The 24,662-nt window shown below is 40.2% G+C and overlaps 2 protein-coding genes across 4 annotated transcripts in view; one reads left to right on the forward strand and one right to left on the reverse strand.

The window, feature by feature from the left end:
- ptprea (protein tyrosine phosphatase receptor type Ea) overlaps nucleotides 1–18,471 on the reverse strand; it is a 51,458-nt gene extending 32,987 nt beyond the window's left edge. For 2 of the 3 annotated variants that reach the window (XM_034107056.2, XM_034107055.2), the window contains exons 1-2: nucleotides 18,377–18,418; nucleotides 18,219–18,278 (exon numbers count right to left, since the gene is read on the reverse strand). The gene's annotated coding sequence lies outside the window, so the exon portion shown is untranslated. Of the gene's footprint in view, nucleotides 1–18,218; nucleotides 18,279–18,376 lie in introns of all 3 variants that reach the window. The other variant, XM_034107054.2, reaches the window with a different exon arrangement.
- Nucleotides 18,472–19,851: 1,380 nt separating this feature from the next.
- LOC117465243 (clarin-3) lies at nucleotides 19,852–22,280 on the forward strand. Its single transcript, XM_034108178.1, has 3 exons — nucleotides 19,852–20,119; nucleotides 20,637–20,825; nucleotides 21,434–22,280. The coding sequence occupies exons 1-3, from the start codon at nucleotides 19,888–19,890 to the stop codon at nucleotides 21,709–21,711; spliced, it is 699 nt and encodes a 232-aa protein (XP_033964069.1). The 5' UTR covers nucleotides 19,852–19,887; the 3' UTR covers nucleotides 21,712–22,280.
- The last annotated feature ends 2,382 nt before the right edge of the window (nucleotides 22,281–24,662 follow it).

Consider the following 24,662-nt stretch of genomic DNA (forward strand, 5'->3'; position numbering starts at 1 on the left):
TTGTCTCGTCTGTCTGCACAACCTTGTCTGGGAACGGAGATGTTTCGCACGTTGGTGAAAGAGCCATGAACGCCTCCACATCTTTTACCAAGAACTGTCAAAAGTAGGAATCGGAATGAGAAATAAAAACACAAATCTAGCTGTGAAGTAATATGAAACAGTGCCTTCTTTTCAGGAATTTGTTTTATTTAACGGCTTGAGATCATTTCGAAATAAGCTGAGGTTGTCTAATGGATGGTTTGCACATACATTAAAGGTCACCTATTATGCAAAATCCACTTTTGCATGTATATTATACTCAAACATGTGTCAAGAGTTTCAGAAAGTTTCAGGAAAAAAGATTTGCTCACTTTTTGTCCTGATCCATTTATATACACTGAACACAAATATAAACGCAACACTTTTGTTTTTGCTCCCATTGTTCATGAGATGAACTCAAAGATCTAAAACATGTTCTATATACACAAAATAACCATTTCTCTCAAATATTGTTCACAAATCTGAAAAAATCTGTGATAGTAATAACAATAATAATCCTTATATTTATTATAGCGCTTTATCAATGACTCTCAAAGCGCTTTACAAATACACATTACACATACAGATCATACATACATGTAATGGTCATCTACTGTGGACAATACCCACCGGAGCATTTTCGGGTGAAGTGTCTTGCCCAAGGACACAACGGCCTGACGCAGTGGGGCGGGAGCGGGTTTCGAACTGGAGTTCCCCAACGCCCCCTTGATCTGATGATCAAACGCACAGACCACTGCGCCACCCTTCCATTTAAATTGTGAGCACTTCTCACTTGAGGGGTTAGGGTTAGGGTTAGGGTAATGTTGTGAATCGAGTGGCCTGTGTTCGTCGTCCATAACATACGCCTGCCCATACCATAACCCCACCACCACCACCATGGGCCACTCGATTCACAACATTACCCTAACCCTAACCCTACCCCTCACACCAGATACTGACTGGTTTTCGGACCCCCCAATAAAGCAAAAATGCATGTTTCAGAGTGGTCTTTTATTGTGGCCAGCCTAAGGCACACCTGTGCAATAATCATGCTGTCTAATCAGCATCGTGATATGCCACACCTGTGAGGTGGGATGGATTATCTCGGCAAAGGAGAAGTGCTCACTGTCACAGATCTTTTCAGATTTGTGAACAATATTTGAGAGAAATGGTTATTTTGTGTAGATAGAAAATGTTTTAGATCTTTGAGTTCATCTCATGAAAAATGGGAGCAAAAACAAAAGTGTTGCGTTTATATTTTTGTTCAGTGTAAAAACCTGTCTGAACATGAGCTGATCAGATTTTGGCCACTTTATGATGTCATAACGATTTTTTGGCTTGTCTAACCATTAGCCAATAACCACCCAAGGTAACTGGTAACTGTCACACCCCCCCCCCCCCCCAACATCACCTGAATCTATTCCTAGAGCACCATTGTGTCATTTTTAACCAAATATCTCGCAGAGGAGAGTGGCTCCATATTTTCATCTAAAGAAAACAGTGGTTTATGGGATGCTACAATGATCTGTTTGGTATTTCGAGCCAAACACTTCAGAGACATATTTTTTATATATCTGAGACCTATAATATATTGAAGGAAATCAGTATAATTGGGGACCTTTAAATTGAAGACATGGGTGAGAATTGTGTTTAAAGAAGCTGATGTAGGCTCTATGGATAATAAAACACAAACACCCCCTGTCCCTCCAGTCTGTACACCTTTGGCTAGTGGACAGAGGAACTCTCTCTGTCTCACGTCTCTGTGATTGTGTGAAACTGACTCAGAAGACTCGCTGTGCACAAGCAGGAAGTGAGGTAGTTTAGATCATGTCCTGTGTTTCAACTGTGGTTTACATCCAATCACAGGGGTTATAAAATTAGCCGGTCTGTGAGAACTAGAAAGAGAACAGACAGAGAGCCAAGGGAATGACTAAACCCCCCACTCACAAAAAGACTAGGTTATAGGAGAGTGAAAGAGTTGGAGCCATTCTTGGAATAGCTCTGCATGCGCAGTTTTCCTGTCAAGTGTGACAACTCGGGCTACGCTAACACAGATGTCAATGTTTGCTCAACACCGGCTAAATTGTGTGGCATATAAAGCCAGATTAGAGAAGGAAATGGCTCACTAAAACTGCATTTTGTGAGCTATGACCTAGAACATTTAATGTGGGTTTGGCCAGGGTTGGAGTTACAAACTGAGCTCTATGGGGGTCTTTAACACACACACACACACACTTTTGTGTTAGCCTATTTACCTCGTTAACGTAAATAATACTCATTACATTGACACATTCATTATTTTTGATTAAAATAATGGTTGTTGGTATGTATTAGCGACCCCCACAGATGTATGATTTCACTGCGTCCGTGGGAGCTCAGACCCCTCCTTATGGGAGCTCAGCTCCCATTGGCTCCCACATAACTCGAACCCTGGGTGTGGCTAACACCCATGAGCCAAGTGTTACTGGTAGTGCCAAAAGTAATGAAAAATATAAGACCAAAGCTGACTTAGACCAGCTTATAGGCAAAAAAAGGTGTTACTTCATGAAACACAAGCAACACTTTGTCAATTGTAGGGTGTAAAGTTTTGGGGGCTGACCTTTTTTTTAAAAATCGTAGTCATTGTTGATACAAGCTTGACTATTAAAAAATGAAGGGTTTGTTCAGGTTATCGCATTGAGTCAAGTTAAGTAGAGCTGCGCCGTACCATTCATTAGAAATGCAGCCTAAGGGAGTTAAGAATGGTTTAATGTTGTAATTAATCTTATAGTTAACGCATCACAGAAGTCAAGTGAACTGTGATCTCACTACAACAGCAGGACACCACTATACTGCCCTGAAGAAAGTATGCCTACGACAGGAAGTAGGAGCTCATAGGAAGAACGCCCTGTAAACTTAAATCAACAGGATATGGATGATTTACAGGCTAACATCCACTCAGTCTGTAGTAGTAACCAAACGGAGCTGAAACAAGGTTCTCAACAGGCCCTGTATCTTTCTCTTCAAAGGCATCACTTAAGCTGATCTATAGGCAGGGCTGTGCGCTCAAGTAAATACAGTAATCTAGTCATCAGACAGAAGGGGAACGTGTACCCCCCTCACTCCACCCTCCTTCCATGAAGCAGTCTTGTAAATACTCTGCTAACATGCAACATAAAACATACTGAAGACCACTGGCTGCAGCTTGGAGGGCAAAAGGATTAGATGAGTAGGGCTGGGGGCAAATGCAGTAACCACAACTTCAATATACTCTTAAAAAATAAAGTAAAGATGGAATAACATCTCTTTCTGCGGAGAGGCTGTTCATTTCACCAACAGTCCCGAGAGAATTGAATCCTGTTCTTCAGAGTATTGTGTTGCAGTGTGCCAAACAAAAAAACAATATCAAAAACAGGATTTCATCTTGGAGTGCAACATATTCAGGGGCTCAGATTACAAATGCAAATACCCTTATGTGTTTTTGTTTTTTTTAAACAGAGGGAAATCATGATCTGGAGAGCTGGGAGAGAAGCCTTGCTTGTTGTGCTCTATCTAAAAACAGGTAACAGGAAATTGGCCATTCAGCACATCATCCACTGGCTGCTCCAGTCATGCAGCGGACTGACGGATGGCAAGTCACACCGGAGCTGCGACACCATTGATTTCTGCGCATACAACCCAGGACTGCTGATTCAAAATAATGTTACATTTTTAAAAAGCTTTGCTGTGATGTTGTGGTGATACATTCAGCCCAGGAGACTGATAGATGAGCTCAGGAAACATTGACGAGTGAGATTTATTTCCAGGGCATTGATTTATATGTTTAAATGATGCACATTATTTATGGTTTATCGTTAAATGTGTTCTTTCATTTCTGGTGCAAAATCAGTCCTTAAGAGACAAATGTATTATTGAGAAGGCAGCAAAACTCCAACCGTCATAAGACCTGTTTTCCTGTTATGGAAGTTAAAAGCTGTGGTGAATGTCAAATACTGTCTTTCCAGTGAACCACAGTGTCATTTAATGACATTTTAAATATTTACCACATCACAGTTCACATCAATTATATAAACTGAGGCCTTTTGTGATTTTGTTGTTAGCCTCCATTGATCCAAAACATCAATGCCTTCTTTGACTTGTCTGTAAATCAGACTTTAGAGCTACAGTAAATATCACAGTGCTTAGATCCAGAGATATTCTGTAACCCTTTATCTTTTTTACAATCCATGTTACAGTTGATGAAACTCGCACAAAGTCAGCTTCTCCCTGGTTTGTACTCTTGCACACTAAGCTGCAGCTTTTCACAACCAAACAGAAGCTTTTCATATAAACCAGACACTTTTTTAAAGGGCTGGGCAAATCAGAAAACGACTCAGGCTTAAGTGCAGATGGGTTAAAGGATGGCTGTATTCAAACACAGTTGTAGTTACCATGTTAAGCTGGAGGTACGGTACCACATGTGTGCTTTTCCCTGACTGTTTCACTCCTTAACAGATGTTGACTCTGACCAATAGTTTTGTTTTGTTTATTGAATTAAAACGTAGGGAAAATAACAGATTTGGTAATTTTCCTGTCTATACGTTGGAAGGAGATCTTTAAGAAATCTACATGAAAACACCAGGTTCAGTTTGCTTAGCATGTGCATGCAGTCGTATTGCTAGCTGTGGTATCAGTGTTGGCCATCACTGTAGTGGTGAAAGGTTGGAGTTTGTCAGAGCATCATGCTACCGCTACCTCTACCTGTAATGGGGATTATGCTGCGCATCATTGGAAAGAGCTGTAAACAAAAGGGACACGTGCGCAGCTCTGAAGAGAGGAGATAAGGAGGGATTCTGGTGCTGGGAGGGGGGGATGCAACTGATCATTGTGCCAAGCTGGCAGCTGTGTGATGGATTTCACACACGTCTACGTCTGTATCCTTTTGTGTCTAATGTAGAGCAAAAGAGCCCCTTCTGAGTGCACGCAGTGGAGGATTCCCATTTCACCATTCATGTAATTTGCCCTCGCTGCGTGTCGTGCACAGCTGAGCAAACATACCCCCACGGTCCTTTGGTGTGATGAACACAGGCATGCAGATATTGTGTTTGTCAGCCACACTGGTCTCATGCATGAATATTTAAGGAATGGAAGGTAAATACATTAAAAGAAACAATTTGCCATCAGGAAAGCTGGTTGAATTTAAAGTGAATCAAGGGATAAACAATACAAATCCAGAAACATGGCAGTGCTGCATTGTCTGCGCTGCTATCAGACAATTGCAGCATCTTAGTTTACACAGCTGACAAAATCTGAACAGGATATTGCATCCCTTGTGTCATAAACCCTGAGCAGCCCCCTTCATTTCTTTTTGAATCAGTGACATTACACAAGCAACTAACAACAGAGATGCCCTGTCAGCCTCTCCAGAGGGCTAGAAATGTGCGGATTAGACTGTCATTAATACGGAATCTGGATTATGGCAATCCTGAGGCAGCTCTACAGCTACAGATTACTTCTATCCCAGCCGCAGCTATGAGAGACAATGGTACTTTTTGTTCCCCAAGAACTGTCAGTACCGCACAGTAACAAAGAGGACTCGTTTCTAGTAGGGTCGGCAGTGATAAGACAAGTGGCAGGCCTGGCAGCCCATAGAGGCCAAAGATCCCCCAGAATGAGACTGGATTTGTCAGATTACGACTCAAACACCAACTCCAATTATCCTATTAGTTTAGTTAAATGTTGTAAAACAGATACAAATGGCAATATAGTCTCTCGAGGCTGCACCTTTTCAAGACTGTATTGTTATAACATGGCTCTGTAGAAAAAAACAGACTCAATTTTAACAGAATATGTCTTTGCAGGATCCATCAGCGCTACAAGTCGCACTTTACAGCGATAAACAATTGGCACCCAACTGTCTAGACATCCCAACATAGATTGTGATTGCAGGCTTTATGACCGTAGTGATAATTTATTAGACCCCCACAAAAAAGTATAATTTTACACTGAGTCTTACAGACTCTAAAGATCTTCCCCTATAAAGCAGACTAGTTGTGTAGTGCTATGAGTGTTAATAATAATACAAGTGGAATTCTTTTTCACACTTTTCTTCGCTATAAAATCTCAAGCAAAAGCTCAGAAATATACTAAATAGCTTGTTTGTCTTCTGCTATCTCAGCTATTTTAGGTAATTGTCTACAGTGATGTATACAAATCTGCACTATAATGATATTCAGACCAAAACCAGTACCAATGTTTCTTTCTTATGGCACCAAACATAAATCAGAGCAGTGGGAAATAGCGTTTTTTCATGCATTAACAGTCATTTTAGGAGATTAAAGAAACAGATATTCTACCTTGGGTTTCCTTAGCATTCATTTGTTCACAATAATAATGTTTAATGGTATTTCAAAGGGAGAAATTCAAAAGAAAAACACAAAAGAGAGGATCAGTGGGAGTTACAGTAAACAAGAACTAAAGACAAGAAAATCTGAAGAGTGAGGGGGCGTAGGGTGGGGAGAGAGACCAAGTGGGAGAGAGAGAGAGAGAGAGAGAGAGAGAGAGAGAGAGAGAGAGAGAGAGAGAGAGAGAGAGAGAGAGAGAGAGAGAGAGAGAGAGAGGGAGGGAATACAGATCAGCCAGCGTGACCTGTCCTTGTCGCACAAAAACAAATGACATCAGAGTAGCTGCCAATCAGCTGACGTGGCTCAGAGGTTGGCTGTTAGAAATCACTCCAGCTTTTTTCTCACACTATGCCATAACCTTATCAACAACGAGAAACAATGCTCACTGAAATGGCACCGTGGATTAGTGAAGTCACACAATGTTTTAACACACAACATCATTTTTTCATAGGAACCTATAGGAACCAAGCTTGGCCTGTTATTTTTCATGAATGAATCTTCTTTCAGTTAAGGGATTCTAAGACACCAAAGTCCAACTCATTAATTAACTAATCAATTTAGAGGGACATTTTATGAGCAGTTACAGCGGCTGGATTTAATTAATTTAATTAGACTCATCTTTGGTGATGAGGCATAAACCATTTCAAAAGGAAGTGCCTCCGGCTCACTGACTGCCTTTCCAAAGCCAACATTCTCATCCCACACTTACTGAGTGGAAGCACTGCTTCGTCATTAGAGCAAACACAATCTATGGACTGCACTTCCAAATTAAATATGAAATGTATTCATTTCTAAACCCCTTTCCCATTGTTCAATAATAACCAGTTGTCTAGCACGTGGAACATAACATCACCGGTGGCCTTTGTTGCATGTTACCATGCCTATCCTATCACTGTCAAACTGTCCACAAAAGGACAATGCTTAAATCTCACCTTTGTCTTTTCCAAGCTTTTCGAGAGCTATTTGGCACCCAAAACAATTATGATTTGACACGTATTTGCTTGGAACAAGTAGCTTCAGCCTTAGTCTTTAAACTTCATATGAAATACTCTTCACCTAACCAAATGATTTAGTCTGTGATCACAGGCTGTACATGAGAGTATTGTATTGTTTTTAAAACTGGAGAGGCACTCCTTATGGAATCAAACACTGTTGACAGAAAATCGTTTCAAATCTGGTGAGAATCCAAAGGTCAAAAGCATGCTCCTGCTAATCAACCCACCTACTGTTCCAGAACATGGATTTGAACGCCTTATTTAATGATCTCTATTTATGGGAAAAAACTAGACAAATATTGATTTTAATGGCTGAATATATTGACAAGGACCTTCAGAGTTACTGTGCCAATCATACAGCAATGAAATAGGCTGTTAAAAGTGCCTAGCTCAGATCCATCATAGAAATGTAAATATCAAATAATAATGTGGTCGCCAGCTGTTTCAAGCAGATTAAGCTAATTTAACTGATTTACGACGGCACCCACACAATGAAAGGCTGAGCTACATGTTAACAAGGAACTCCAACACAAATGTGCAACAATATAATAACTTAGAGCATTTCAGGTCTGTATGCAAGAAAGCAAGATAAACAGAGAGCAACTGTGCTATCAGATGGTAACTATGATCTGTGCAGGAAGAATGTAAATAGCAAAACATGTTTGGTCAAGATACGGTGATAAGGAGAGTGTTCTCATATGATGCAATGACGGAACTGAATTCATTATCGATGTTGCATCATAACGACAAATTAAGTGAAGGGTGACAATTTTATTAACACAGCATTAATCCTATTGAAGTCACATCAAAGTAAGTGTTAAGTCTATAAAATAATATCCTGTGGACATGTGTTTAATTAGCTTGTTTTGTCTGACCAACAGTCAAAACTTGAGAATATTTAATTTACATTAAATAGAGAATAACAGGAATAACTCGCATTGTAGGAAGCTTAAAGCATCAAATGTTTTGCATTTTTGCATGATAAATATTGTTTCAAACAATACTTTAATTTGTGCTGTTATATAGAAGCTCAAGGGTAAGTGTAAACACATGAAAAGATGCCTTATAAAACTGCATCATTTACTCCCCAAAAAATAAATAAAGCCAATAAAACAGGCTCAGGAACCAAATATTGGCACGGCCATGTCATGTCTGGCAGCCACAAGAGAGGAGATCCTAGAAGCAGCCGTGCCACCAACACCCCATCAGGATCTGAAGGAATCTGGAACACATGCAAATGAAAGATGTGTTGAACATTCCTCTTCCTCATGGGGGAGGTGTTTTGGCACCAGCCACCACAGCTCCCTGTTTTTCATCTTACCCAGTTGTGCTGGTGGTTGTATTTTGAAGTGATATATATACAACCACCCCCTATTTCTCTCTCCCTTTCTCTTCATCACCCCTTCACAGTTCACACCAAACCCCCCCCCCCCCTTACATTTTGACAATAACCAATTTCAGGCATAGGAATGCAGCGGGAAATGTGTGGCCTGGAGCGTGTAGGTTGTGTATCATACTCCACACTGATATGATTGTAACAACATGGGTGGGGAAGCTATAAAAACAACCCTCTGCTTCACCTTTCAATATTTTTGGAGCTTTTGGAAAATTAAAGCCATAGCGGTGGCTGGTGGTGTCAAGCTACCGCAGGCAGACTAATAAAAACAATCAGGCAGAGCCACAGGGGCTCTGGCTGTTTCAGGACATGAGTGCAGAGTGCCGAAGCACCAACTGCTTACCGGAGCAGCCACAGGAGAAGCAGCGTGTAGCTCCAGCTGAGCATAATGAAAATGGACTCAAACCAGTCTGCACTAATGAGTTCTACCTTGAGACTGAAGGCATCTCTCTCGCTAACTGAGCAGCTAACTAGACCCCTGCTGGGGCCCAGCTGCTGGATGTGAGAGTCCAGCAATGAACTGAGAGCCTTTTACTTATTTCCTGTTGAAGTTCTGCTTAGTCGGACACACATTGCTAACACTTTAGAGCTTTGTCCATGAGTGGGATTTGGCTTAAAATGCTGCCAAGGACAAAAGAAACTCAGCAACTGTCCCAAATCAAACACAACAAATAAACTCTGCAAAACAAAACCCTGTTCAGAGACCAAATCCCAGCATGCAGTGCTTCTAACAAAGCCAGCAGACCTAGCATCCACTGCCTGCTTCCACATCTTACACGAGCTCATCCCAGACAGTCATAAAACACTGCAAATGAGGGAGTGTCTTCAGAGAGAGAGCAAGGCGTTTTCCCTCTCCAGGGAAGACCGATCTGATGATCAAACCCTTTCCTGGTTGAGCCCCTCTCCGCAGAAAAACAGAGGGTCTCTCATGTGTCACGGTCTGCTGCCCACCAGTTTGGATGAAAGGCTCAAATATGTACAGCCAAGAAAGATTGCACTTGCAAAATATAAACAAGAAAATCCGGATCTAATTACAGAAAAATGTACAATCCCCAACATCCATTCATAGAAACCTCATTTTGTGCAGAAATCAACTGGCAGTGATACCATAAGCAGGCAATGGTAAATAAACACATGTAAACAATAGACAGCAAAGGAGGAAATGGTTGGATTTATTTATAAATAAAAACAACACAAATGAAGCCATCCCCTGTGGTTGTTGTAAAAGCGGCCGTGTAATTTCTAGCAGGATAACAAAGTATGCATTGTGGAAACACACAGCACATGGAGGAAGCCCACAGGGGAAGCAGACTCTCCTCGTTTTTCAAAAACACAAGTCCCATAATGTATGTTTGTCTTCTGTTTAAAGCTCCAGATGCAGAGTGAGTGCGGGGAGGGGGAGTGTTCCAACAATTCATAATTCACCAGCAGTAAACTAGACGTCTGTCTGAAGACCCGCCCACAAACAGCGTGGGCCGACAGAGAGAAACACTGTGTGATATCCAGCTCTGGGACACATCAGTATCATGGTTACTGTGATCTCTAACCTTGCCTGCATTTCTTAGAGCGCTAGGAGCAGAAGAGAAAACACTTCTCATCCACATCACAACGGTCTCACTCGACAAGGTGCTTTGAAACAGGGAGGATGGGCAGGTATAAGAGGAAATAGGTTTTTAGCATTTGTTGCTCAAATATCAACACTATAGCTAGCACAAAATCTTCAAGAGCTCATCAACAGCTCTCGGGAGAAACAACAACCACGTCTTTTACATCCAGGTTTGTGGATTTGAGTGATGTTGTTTGTATATGATTCGGTCTATACAGGCTTTAGTGTGCTACACTATAACCTAAATTCATCAGCAGGTCATATAACACCACAACAAATATGTGTCCTTACACTCTCGTGAACGAGGATTTGTTGGTTTATTTCTGGTTTGTTTTAGACAAAGCAAGTTGCAACTAGTCCATTTATTGAGGAAACAAATATTTACTAAAAATATTGAGTTGCAGACCTAGTTTAAACCCATTTCCCACAAACTTTACATGCCAACAAAAGCCCAAATGTGTTGATTTATGCAGCCCAATCATGTTGACCACCATGTCCCCGTAACACACAACAAGCATTACAAAAATAAATAAAGAGAACAATGAAAGAAAAACACAATTAACTTCCAACCTTCTGATAAGCACATGAATGCCCAGCTAATTCACATTTTTTGCAGATTTATGCCAACACTTAATTAACACTATTTGAAGCTTAATTTGACGCTATGCTCTATATCTATACGCATTGCCATCCAATTACTGGTTCTCACTTCTGTAAAAACATCACATTTGTCCTGATGGTTGAATCTCTGCTGGCATCAAAGCTGACTGTAATTATGATAAACAAATATCCCATCACTGGAAGTGTTTGGTGTGGATCTGGCATTGTTTCTGGCTGAGCATAACAAAGGCTTTGGCAGTGTGTGATTGTCAACAGTGTGCCACAACGCTGCAATTTATAGGAACAGCATTATTTAGTTTTGTATATAAGCATGGCAACCTAAACAAACAAACATAAACAAAGAAAGGAAGCATGTATGTGGAGTTATGACTTGTTTTGTTCATTCGTAACCCTGCTGCACTTATAGATTACATCTCCAGATCTGAAGGTCAGCGGGACAAAGTCGTGGCGTGGTGTGGCATGTGTTTACATGGATAAATCAATCCAATCTTCCCAAGAGGACTTGTGAAATTGTATTATCTATTCAAAAGTATTATTGATGACCATGATGTCTTTTCTGATGGATAATACCTGGCGTGATGACACTATAAAGAGACCAGAAGCGCCCATCTAACTTGCTTGAAGCAAACAATTACGTTAATCAAATTCCAAACACTTTTGAGTAATGTGATATGAGGGTTTTATTGGAGAGGTGGCATCTGGAACAACATCTTAGATCAGCATTATGAAAATGAAACGCTCTATAAATCAAACAGTGTCATTTCAACAGGCGTAAATATCTGTCCTGTACAAAATGAATGGATAGATAGCAGTAACGGCAGCCAATGACAGACTTCAAGTCTTCATCAGTAAAGATGTGACATGTGGGTACTGGGTACACATCAAAGTTAGACAATGGAAGTTTTGTGACTAGACAAAATCAGCTGATATTAGCTTACCATTGACATAGTAACATTGATAGGCATTTAAGAGTAAAGCAGTATATCAATGTTTTGCAGCCTTTTTGGATGAATTCTTTAATTATAGTTTAGATTTGAGTTGAGATGGTTTGGATTACCTTTGGTTATGTTCATTGTTATGTATACTTATGAATTACATTTGCCTAAAACAAGAAAACTAAGGGTTACCAAATAAGGTAGCGCAAAGCAAGCTCTTGAAAATAATCTGAAGATATTTCATTCTGGAGGAAAGTCCTGGATCAGGCCAACATCCCTAGAGCTAGCATGTCTAATAAAATAATGCTGCTATTATTGTTTTTAGATTAACCCATCTACAGAGTTGCTGTGTTGTACTTAATCCTATATTTATTTCTATGGGGCTTCATCAATATTGGTTCATTCCAATCAGCAAGTTGTCAGACATAAGAGAGAGAAATACTGGATGTTATGTTGACAAGGCCTTCATCCCTTTAGGCTATCATCAGTGATACACATGTGATGTTCCTTCCATCTATAGGTATTTGTTTTGTATGTTATCTAAAACATATCCTCTCTTCTTTCCACACAAAGATGGACACCAACCCATAAAAGCAGCTGAAATTAAATCTTTAAAAACTGACAGGAATTCAATAAACTGAAGCATGTCCAAGGTCCATCCCCTCGTTTAATTTCCGACACACTGTATGATCCAGGCTGCCCTTAACCTTGGTCATATATATCAGCCAGGACAGCTGTGATTATCCCACCATACATTAACGCTTTCTGCTGCTCGCCTGAGCCTCACATCCCGATCAGCATGCAGGACATGTCAGCTAACCCCTGACTACTGCGGGCGCTCTGCCGCATCTAACGGCGCTCGTTTAGACTCATCCATCACAGTCAAAACAGACCTCAACACTATAAAGCTTCCTGGAGATTCAGAAGTCAAAAGGTGCTTTGAATTAAAGAGATCCTCTCAGCTTAACACAAAAAGTGACAACGCAAACATTGAATTAATGCCTGATGCTGTCACTGCAGGAATTTGTGAAGTGATCAGCTCACTTTTAATTACTACAAGCTTCAGGAATACTGATGTTAAAAGGAAACGGATAGATGAATGAGAAAAGAGTACTGACTGTAGGGTGGGTTAAAATTGTTGCTCTGTATTTGACACAACGATCAAACAACAATGCGCCCTTATTTTGAATAAGCCTGTTGTACTTTATAGGAGTTACTCCGGTGCCTTCAAGCAGCATCATGTTTCTGAAAAACACAATGGAAATATATTGAAGGGCTGACATGATGATCACACACAACTCCCTGTGTGTAGCAGCCTTGAAAGAATGAATAGGAAATAGCTGCTTTAGTAAGCATCCATTATTCATTAGCACTGTACTCCTCCATGTCAACAACCAGCTGGAGTGACACAGCCAAACCATTATTTCCTCTTCCCCTCACTCTTATTCTCACTCTCCCATGTGTTGCAGCAGAAATGAGAGGGGATAATCACTTTCTATATGCAACATTTCTTTGTGAGACACAGCCACTCACCTGCTGCTCTTTGAACTATTCACAAGATGTCTGCATCAGATCAAGAACATTTAAGAATATTAAAGATCAATACCGTTGATTTGAGGGAATTAAACAACTAAATTAAGAGAAGTACTAATAAGAGACTTCCATGTTTCCATACAATACTTTCACCTTTTTTGCATCGTCTTTTAACCCCGAAGACATGATCCTAAACATCAAGCTATCTCTGAATGTGTGGGTGTTATATTCTTGCGTTCATATAAGATGATTGCATCTCAGAGTGAAGATCAAACAAACAGCCTTCAAAGAAAATCCACAATAGCTGAGTATTATTCTTCCTGGATGTCAAAGCAATAATAAGCATGTTCTCAGCGTGTGGGTCGCCCTTTGTCTTGAGGAGAAAACCTAATATTTGTTTTTCCATGGTCTTTCATTCAGATAAAATAAAGTACACTGAAAGGTTTTTTAAGACAGAGCAGGAAATGTTTGCTTTCACTTCAGTTAAAACCAGGCCATATAGCACAGGGAGTTAATCTCTTTTGGGCTCCACCCTGCTTTCCCTGAGCGATCAACGAAATTAGGTTGCCATATTTCGGACAAAAAAAAGGCAGCGCTCAATAGAATACGAGTTATCAACTGACATCTGTCAGCATGCTGCCTTTACCAGCAGCTGATGGTAAGTATGTGACTGTGGGATTAGAACTTTTGGCTTCCTTTATGGCTTTTCTAAAGGCTACAAAAAGCAGACAAATCATACAGGTCTTAAAAGGTTTTATCAACAATGGGTTTCTCCCCCTTTCGAGACTCATAAAACAACTGCAAGGTCACCAGCTCAATCTCCCAAAATGAGTCTTTGTAGAGCTTTGTGGTGTACTTTGTAATGCGCTCATGTAGCAACTGACAGAAATACAATAGAGAAACTATGTGTTGCCTGGAGGGAGGAATACACCCATATTACTATTGTAGGCAGATGTTGACAAGTGACATCATGCAGTACTTCCCTGGGACTTATTCTCTTATTCAAACCAGACGGAGGTTTAACCCCGTGGTTCCCAAGCCTGAAGGGTCCTAGGACACAACTGAGGGGTCACAAGACGATTACAGGGACAAAGATGTATTTCTGTTGCGCAAAAATCATGATTAATTGTCCTGACTTTTCTCAAAATATTAGACAATTTAATCTCTACAGGTCTGCTTTTGCTTTCAACTCCAATGTTCAAATGATAGTCCAAATCCCTAATAGCAAATTACCGCATTTGACTTAGTCATCAAATGTTTTGAATTTCAGCATGATAAGTGATTAAATCCATCATCAAAAAAGTGTAATCTCTCCGAGGTTCAACACAGAGTGGTTTTTGTAGCACTGTTTTGGAATGACAGATTGATTTAGTATTCACTTTTCCCTTAAGGACCGTCATTCTGTTGTGCCTCATGTGTTCAGCCTCAATATCTCTGAGCAGCAGCTTACAATGGCTCCTTTGAGCAGAAGGTGGGTGAGTTCTGACGCAGCTTTAAAAAGGGAGAAACCTTGATCTCTGTCCAGCTGTTTCAGGGCTGCAGTGGCTTAGCTACACTTTAAACACAGATATCGTCAACAAATACAAATCTGCACAGCTTGAGTTTGCACAAATATCAATCAGGAGCCACCATAGCAGTATCTCAGTTCCCCAGCCGCAGCAGTCGTGGCCCTTGGAGCAACACAGATCAGATGGTGAGGGGGTGTGTGTGTGGGCTGCAGATAGACTGTCCTTGCGACAGCCATGTGTTGGATAGGTCTGACAGAGACACACCTTCTCAGTGTCACTGAGGTCCCACCTCTCTCTGAGGCTGCGGGGGTTTCCGGATCCTTTCTCCCAAACAGGAAGCAATACACCGCTCACAGGCTCCGTTTCTGCTTTCCCTGCTGCTATTCTGGCAAAGTTTCCAGTCTTAGTTCAGAGTTTCTGTTTGACTACAATATCACATCAATTACTGGCTGAACACAACCCCTCCTATTACTCATTGCTTTCTTTTAAATCCATTTGACTGGTTAGATGAGGGGTTAACATGTCTTCACTCTGCTTGAACAGTAATAGGTTTTATCGTTAATAAATTATTTAAGCGTGATGCCAAAATCCAAAGGATGACTGCAGGGTTCGCATTCTGTAGCACTAGCCGCAAGCACAAACAAGCATACGGTTGCAACACACTGCAGCTTAATTTGTTTGAACAAACTCCCACTAAGGAAAAAGAACAGGTCGGATGCGGTTTGTATTAAAAGTAAGATCACTATGAAAGTCCTAATGTTTTAATCATGAGCCCCTCTCCAAGGCTGGCGAAACCTATTTCTGCCAGCAAGGATCTGACACGTTCTGGGTCAAACCAGGCACATCACTAATTGTCGGGAATTTATCCCAATTAGATCCTTCTCCGCCTATTTGAGAAAAAAGTGTACCTCAAGCAGAGTGTAGTTGATGTGGTTGCCGCCTCAGAGAGCGCGCAGCACAGCGTGTCGTCTCACAGTTTAAAAAGTCAGGCTCTGAGTGTTTCCTAGACTCAGAGAGAGGTGGCAGATACAGAGATAGAGGGTGGGCGAGCTTCAGGGATTTACTCCAGGCTGGCAAGTTAAAGTTTATACCCAGAAAGCTGTTAACTCCAGGTATGCACAATTCATGACTCTCCACCTCGCTGTGGATTTCATTAATCACCACATCTGTTCGTTTCACACAGTGGCACACCCTCGCTCCAATAACAGGCACTTGACAAGCATACCAATATGCCTTTTTGCAGGTCTAACTATAGCAGACAAAAAGAAAAAAAATAACATCTTGGCAGTGTGATAAAAAACACAATTAAACGCAGCTTGGAATAGCTACTGCAATTAGAAACCTGTTTTTGCACCATTTTGAGATGTAGCATGTGTAAAAACAACCTTCTTTATCACAGTGAAATCATCGCGCAAGATATACTGCACAGTTGATATTCTTCTCCAGAGGCCTGACAAGAGTAAGACATTTAACTGGAGGCAAATATAAATTGAAACGAGATAGAAGCTGAATCAATCTGCACACAGCACTCAGCAGTTAAATGTTATTTCTTCCTGCGTCCCACCACAGTCTCATTTGTCTCCAAGAGCGATTACTATTTATTTATTTCAATGAATCCTTATTAGCTTCTGCCAGAGTAATTGTCCTTCTTCCAACGACCTATACTGTGTAACTGATATGGAATTTGCACTGAAAAATCACCGCTGTTATATGTAGGACAGAAGAGATAACATAGTTAAATCAAGATGAAGGAGGATACTTCTGCATACACTAAATAGTGTAATGCAGCCAGGTGTGTTATAATAAAGATGGAAAAATGTTTTTTAACTAGTTATTAAAAAGTGTAATAAAAAGTGGATTGTATGGCTCCAAATTAATATTATTTTCAATGTTGATTCATCTGTTGATTGTGTTCTATAAAATGTCAGAATGAGTATGGAAGTGTTTTTGGCATATTCTAAATGCAGTTTTTTTACGATTGAAATATTTAATTTACGTGGATGGAGAAGTAAAGCAACAACAACATATTGATATTTAAGATGTTTGAATCAGACAATTCGTTCTGGTCCTAAAGAATTACTCAAACTTATTTAGATCATAAAATGAGTTAATAGTTTGATCAAACTTAGGAGCTCTAGTTCTAAGTTAGAATGAAGAAAAGCAAAACTTATTTGAAAATGCTGCCTTTTTCAGTGGAAAGGGAGCAGAACTAGAAGTGACAGCAACCTGTTACACATTTCAGTGAAGGTCCTATAAAGACAGTGAGGGGCTGAACTCGAAACCCTTGTTTTTGGCTTGTTAGAATTTAGTCTTCAAAATAAATAAGGGTCATTTCTTATTTAATTACTTTCTATGTTAAAATGTGTCTGTTTTCTCCTCTGTTGATCCTGAAGGCAGTCTTGCTCAGCATGCAACACATGTCCCTGTCAGATGGTCTACAAAAGATTTACTAGCAGAAGAAGAAGAATCTAGCAGTATCTCTCTGATGTTTTCAGTTTCATAATGATGTCTACATTAAAGCGTCTTCAGGAATACAGGCTGTCAGAGTCCTTAAGTTCTCTTGTTGCTGGTCAGTGGGGCATAATGTTGATGATGTCTGGGTTAATTTAACTTTTCATTTCCATGGTCTGATTAGACAAATGTCCAACACGGTTCACCTCCTCTTCCCTTAACCCAGCTCCTTGCCTGTTGGAGACAATCTGCTCCAAGGATGCTGATGTGTTGCTGACCCTGACCTCTGACCCCCCCGGGGACAGACCTGCCCTCCCTCTGGAGATGTATATCATGTCAAACCCACGACTTAATCAAAACCCGTGAAGCCAACACAACATTAAGCAACCAAAGCAAGAGTCAACATCTTAGTGATCTTACCACATAACTCAAACACCTCGAGGAGACCTCCTACAGTAACAAGTCTTAGCAGATCCATCCATCATATCTGAAGTACCAATATGTTCCCCTACATGTTGAAACCGGCTCAACTGCAGCCCACATAGACAAGCACCTAGTCACCAAATATGAAGCAAACGTTCAAAATCTTGATTGTAATGAAAGACAAACATACAAACGACAGGAAAAACACGAGGGGAGGACACAAACTCTTGCTCCATTTACCCACATTGACACTGACTGAAGTCGCTGCTGCAGGTAGTCAAACAGAGAGCTCTCAGACTGTAAAAACACGGTAAACAATGCCGGTTTAACGAGGAATGTATTCACGGCAACGTAAAAGCTAAAAACGCACCTGAAATGGGTGAAAATCAGCCGCGCGCTGCTGTGCGTAACGGACAGGTAACACGGCGTTCTGTGTGGGAAAAAAAAGGACTTGGAATTTGACGTGTTCTGCGCGAAAATGTAGATGCAAAAGACAGAGCGATGACACGAAGTAATGAGATCACTCACCTTGATGGCACCGACGGTTAGTCCCGGAGCAGACCGGGCTGGAAAAGGCGAGGCGATGCTTCAGTGTTGCCGCCTGTCACCGGGAAGGAGGAGTTTGAGTTTACTCCTACAAAACACAACTGGCTGTCAGCGAGCACGGTCCTCTCTGGTCTGGAGAGGAAAAGGGAGCCACCGTCTGGTCACACACTGTGTTACAACATGTCTGCTTCCTTACTGTAGGTGGTCCAGTTTGTCCACAGTTGTTGTAATTGTTAATTGAATTCCTGTTTGAATACAATGCGGAACGTTATTTGTCAAAAACAACCTCACTGATAACTATGATTTGAATGAGTTTCTTACGATTTGAATCATTGTGTGTAATGTAATGTATCATTTCTTTTTCATAACAAAAGTACCACACCGTGAAAAAAGAATGTAAGTTATGAAATAAAAATGTAAAAATTAAAAATTATTCTTTATCAAACGTGATCTGTAGGACTTTAATACAATTGTAAATTATAAAATGGTTAGGACACATTATTATCGTCCATTCAATGTTGTCATGTAATGTATGACAGTCATGTTTGAAATACATTTTTATAAACATGTTGCTAAAATGATGAACCTTTTCTTATTGTAGTTACATCTAAGGAAAGAGTATTTATAGAAACATTTCATAAAATAATAGACACATTTTCTACCATTAACAGGAACCAGGAAGTGGTGGAAATCCTGCTGGAAAAGAGCGCACTCTTCCTCTCCTGTCTTCATTTTTGTGCCATAAATCAATGGCACCAACACTGTCATTTTACACCGAGAGGTCATTTTTCCTCTTTATTAATCAAACAAGGTCGCCAATTTTAACTGAAAAATAATATCTGTTAAAAACAATGTTGCACTTTTAACATTTCTAATCGTGAACCCTGATATCTTCTATGCAATAATAACAACCCCTTATCATGGCTTTATTACGTAATTATATCACTCACATGAGATCATATGACCATTCGACTTCCAGTAACTCTTTTTAGGGAGTCATGTAAATAATTAATCTGCGTTATGTTTTATGACCCTATAATTTGAAAAAAGGACTTTGAACCCAAGACATGGTTCCCTCAAAGTGTGGGTGTCTTTAAGAAAATGTCTTGAATGTATTTCAGGCAAGAACTGAAGCAGCTTTGCAATATTTTTATTTTGTATCAACTGTTAGTACTTACAATTCAGAAAATAATTTGAAAATATTTCTCAATCATCGCAGACCATTCAGATAACACATATGACCAGAGATGACGCAGGGAGGAAACTGCTGTCCCTTCCATGACAACCAGCTCTGTGTTTTCTTTGCTAACCAAAGGTCACTGCCATAATCAAGATATTTTATGACCAGCAGTCCACTCCACCCAGGAAGGTAGCTCATACCCAGAGTCTTTAGAGGAACAGAGGGTCCTAATCTGCTTCTCAGGCTTCATCCGAGTTTTAGAGACGAGACGCCGGGATTTAGATTGAACTAGTCCAACTGGAATACAGCAATAATGCCTTCCACTACGAAGACTCTGCTTTTCTTGTCCAGTGCGCTGGCTACCTCCATCTCTGTTGGGGTGTTGGGGTACTGCATGTCAACACAGTGGGCTGAGACCACCATGGAGTGCACAAGAAGTGGAGCTATCTTCTCCAATGGGAGTGCTCTGATCACTTGGAAGCTTTTTGTGGGGGATTTGAACAGAGACTATTGCCCCTTTTTCGGATACGAAGAGACATTTGAAGGTATATTCGATCCCTTAAACATCTCTCGAATCAAGACATTCCTATACTTTTGATTTGATTTTCCTTTCTTTTAACTGTCTCTGAGATGTTTGCCTACAATAACAACACTAACAATACATCGAAAGAGTTCCACAGCAGCATGTCTTTCTTGAAGCAGTGCCCCACTTTTTTCTGTCGAAAGTATTCTCAAAGGTCACCTATTATGCAAAGTCCACATTTTCATGTCTTTTATACTTAAACATGTGTCCCCTCTGTGTAAAGAGATTCTGAAAGTTTCAGGAAAAAAGATTATCTCACTCTTTGTCAGATATTGGCCACTTTATGATGTCATAACGATATTTTGGCTTGTGTAACCATTAGCCAATAACCAACCAAGGTAATAGGGTTTAGAAATACTGCACATTACTGCTAGTCAGATTTACATGCAGTTTGTCATATAGTGCAGTGCATTCAAGGTGTACTTAATTACATTAGCCCAAATTCATGACTTTGTACATTGTGATTTTGTGTGTTTTAGTGATTCCTAAGTTGGTGGAAACAGGAGAAGTTCCCTCTGTGGTCCTTCACGCTTTGGTGTTGTGCCTGTTGGCCCTGTGTCTGCTGTGTTCCGCCAGCAGCATCCTTATCTCCCTGTACAACAGTGTCAGCAACCCATATGAGACCTACATGGGGCCGATTGGCTTATATGTCTGCAGCTCGCTCAGTGGTAAGTGACACAAAGTCAGAGCAATAAGCATCAAGGAGTTGAGGCCCCTGAGCAAAGTTGGGGAAAGTGATTCATGATTTACTGGTGGTGATGATGCTTACTGTGGGATTTAAAAATGTTGTTTTCATTTTAAAAATACACAGATAATATCATGAAAATAATCCAGTGCCTTGTCAATAATATCCATTTGACTTATTTCTCACTTTCCCAACACCTCATACACAAACAAGTGTATAGAAAGAAAGAAAGAACAGACAAACAAAAAGAACAAAAGATCAAATAGCTACAAATGTAATTCCTCAAATCCGTGATTACACATTCTTTACTGTAAAAACAGAAACTTGCCCAACAAAACATTGAATACAAATAAGCAGGTAACTAGAGATAGGGAACATTCATAAAACACACACACACCCAGATAAAAAGATGTGTATAGGCATAGTATACACAAGTATGCAAAAACATACAAATCTACACTTACAAGAATATACGGATTTTCTATGCATTTTGATATTGTACATTTATTTTAGCCAACATTTTTGTGTAGAAACATTTCAATTTTATGGAATTCCTATCAGGTATATCATGTTTCTCTCTTTCTCTTGCAGCATGCTTGTCTGTATTGGTCCTCATCCTCTTTGCGGTGAACCTGACAGTGACCAGAATGGCAGAGAAGTTGGTAAAGATCTCGACGGAAATGACTCCAGCAGACCTGAGGAACGAGTCGACAAAGATGATGTTCGGATACTACCTTGTCATCCTTTACACAGTGCTCTCGCTGGTAGCCATCGCTGTGATCTACATGTACGACCAGGCAGCCTACACACACCGGAGAGAACAGCAGAGGCCTACAGAGGACGCCCCCAAGGAGATCATGATGTATTAGTGGCCTGCCATGGAGACACATTTCAGTGACATTTATGAAGACCTTCTGGAGTAAAGAAAATCTACAATACCCAATGACATGTTCTGTGTGTTATGTAAAAAAACTAATGAGATTAAGTCTTACTACCAATGATTTAAAAGTATTACATCCAACTTGTAACCTGTGGTTTTAATGTAATGTTTTAGATTTGCAGGAAAATGGACAAACCCCAACAACTATTGAGATTAGAATTAAATAATATTTGGGGGTTCAATGTAAAAGTTACATTTAAATAATGGTGAGAGAGGTTTAGGAGAACTATGGGAAATACGCACATGGGCTTCACTGATCTCTACTGCCCTCTATCTCTGAGATGATGTCAATGCAGAAATATATCTCGTACCACAATTTTAAGACAATACCTTTCCATGAAACAGGGGGGCTATAGAATAACAGTTTGCATATTTTCTTGTATTTGCCTGTTTAACTATGGGTACATTTTGTAAAATGGTCTGACTTAAGAAAGAATGTATTGATCGTTTTCACATAAAATCTTGAGAGCACTGAGACTCACACTTTGATTCTGAACAAATCCAGACATGGGAGAGACCAGTTGTTCCCAAAAATATTTTCAGATGTGACCCAACCAGTCAGTATCTTACTGTATATTTTCAAAATACTAGCTATCCTGTTTCAAATGGTCTGAAGTTTATTTGAAATTTGATGTGTTGTACCATTTCCACCATCTGGAAATACAGAAGCTGGATGTTTCAACTATTTATCTAATACTTGCATCTAACTATTCAACTAGTGAGCAATCTGGTCATAACAATAAAGCTGATCATATGTAATAAATGGTTGAATTACCTCCAATTCAAATATTGCCACTCCACTGGTTATCCATTACCTTTATCCAACAATTTCATTCAAAGTGTATTCATTTACTTTAACTATGTTTGACTGTTTAAAGATTAACCATTTATTCATTGGTTTATACCTTATTTTCTCTGACATGTTCTTAAGTTAAAACACAGCATTATAATTAGTTAAAAAATGGGAAAAAATATGTATTTCTTCTTAGTTTCAAGTCATGGCTTCTGTAATTTGGACCTCTCTGCTAACTAGTTTTTTTACACGTTATTACAATACTGTTGACTTTCTCTACACTCTTTCCAAGTACTGTATCCCATAGCAACTACCGAGGTTCCCCATGGATTACTTTACTTACCTTCGTCGATTCATGGCTCATGTAGCGGCAGTGCTTAGCACTTTAAACTGAAGTCATGCCTTGCATCTTAACTGTATCCACTTTCATGTGGGATTTACTTGCAAACGCCTTGAAGAGAGATAAACATAATTACAGATCTGTTTAATTCATTTCAAAAGTCTTTTTTAAAATATAAACACAAATACTGCTGACATATATATTGATCAAAACAAAGCGTGCTGAATGTGTAGAAGCTGAGATAGTTCTTGCTGAGAGTTTATTGTCTCCTGGATCTTCAGACGCTCTCACAGCTGTATTTCACATGACTGTGTTGACATGAGAGCAGAGCGAGGTGTCCTCTTACCGTTTCCCGTGTCCCATCACTCAGGGCCTAAAGTCTGTTTGGACATGCCCTTCCCAGCACCTCTCAGCCCCGCAACGCCTTCTACCTGCCTTCAAAAGAACCACTCTTCCTTCAAGTCTCACACTTCAAGGGACCTGTGGAAGGATGCAGCAATCTGCTTTGTGGTCGTCAGTGTGAATATGTATTACATTTCTGAGGATGCGTGCTTTCTTCAATGAATCAAAAGCATTTCAAACTCCACCACGCCTTCTGAGGTGCAAAAGTTTCAGGACAGAAAAAACACTTTTATTCTACTAAGGCCATTGAACTACAGAAATTAATATTCAAATATTAACATTTATCTTCTCACCAAAGTCCTTCTGTCAAGATATTCATGATGCAGCCTGATGTGTCCCTTCAGCTGTGACGGGGCTCAGTGTGAGGCCGTGGCAGGTTGTATTCTCCGGAGGAGGCCACTTCAAAGCCTGTTTCAGTGCAAAATCGCCTGCTGTGAAATTGATAAGCTCTTCACCAACACAGCATCACACTGTCAACAGTTAGAGACCCTCCTTTTTATTTAACACCCTTTGAAATTTGAAATTGACCTGATCAGACTGCAGCGAGTCACTACAGAAGAGATATTGTGGAACAAGATACTAAAATGGACTTCTAATATAATTATTTAAAGGTATTTGGGAAGTTTATGAAGTTCTCGTTCCTCTTTAGGCAACATAAGACATAAAAGGCCTCTCATGATTCATGAATACAATTATTTTTCATGTTGTCAAAGATCCTCAGATTCTCAACATCAACCTGTTAAACAGTTTCTGGGGGAAACAGTTAACTATCTATTACCGATCTCCTCCTGCGTGCACTGAAGTGTGAAAAGCTGAATTTCTTTTGAGAGATACCTCTCGCCGTTTGCTGTGCAAACATTGGTAGAATAAAATCAGAAATGGACAGTAATCTCTTCCTCTCTGCCCACTCTCTGTCTCTGGGCTCACCAGAATGGATAAACCCGGGATTATGCGTGAGCTCTGAGCCCTGACCACTCACTCTGTGTGATAGGATTAAAGCGGAAACTTTTGTACCTGTGAAACCTTATCCTCTCAGGTCCCGCATTACAGAGGCCTGTGAAACAGACACCTCCAGCTGCAGGGGGTGCACACATTCAGCCATGTAGAGCCCACTGTGGAGGGGCATTGCGGGCTGGGGGAAGGGGTCTGGTCTTCTTCAACCTTTGGGAGTTCATTTCACATTGAAAACAATGTGACAACTGAGAGGTTTGGGAAGGTGTATATAATTAGGGGGTTTCTACAACATTAGTTCTAACACTTTCACAAACACATTACCACCCTAAATACATCAAGTCCACTGAATACAAGTACACTACACACCTGCTAACTCAACAGAAACATTCCT

Source organism: Pseudochaenichthys georgianus, chromosome 19, assembly GCF_902827115.2.
Source record: "Pseudochaenichthys georgianus chromosome 19, fPseGeo1.2, whole genome shotgun sequence".
NCBI lineage: Eukaryota > Metazoa > Chordata > Actinopteri > Perciformes > Channichthyidae > Pseudochaenichthys > Pseudochaenichthys georgianus.

What these genes read in the sequence shown, in the direction of transcription:
- LOC117465243 (XM_034108178.1), top strand. Translation starts at nt 19,888, where the DNA reads ATGCCTTCCACTACGAAGACTCTGCTTTTCTTGTCCAGTGCGCTGGCT. An exon ending in ATACGAAGAGACATTTGAAG is followed by an intron (nt 20,120 to 20,636) that starts GTATATTCGATC and finishes TGTGTGTTTTAG; the next exon opens with TGATTCCTAAGTTGGTGGAA. An exon ending in TGTCTGCAGCTCGCTCAGTG is followed by an intron (nt 20,826 to 21,433) that starts GTAAGTGACACA and finishes TTTCTCTTGCAG; the next exon opens with CATGCTTGTCTGTATTGGTC.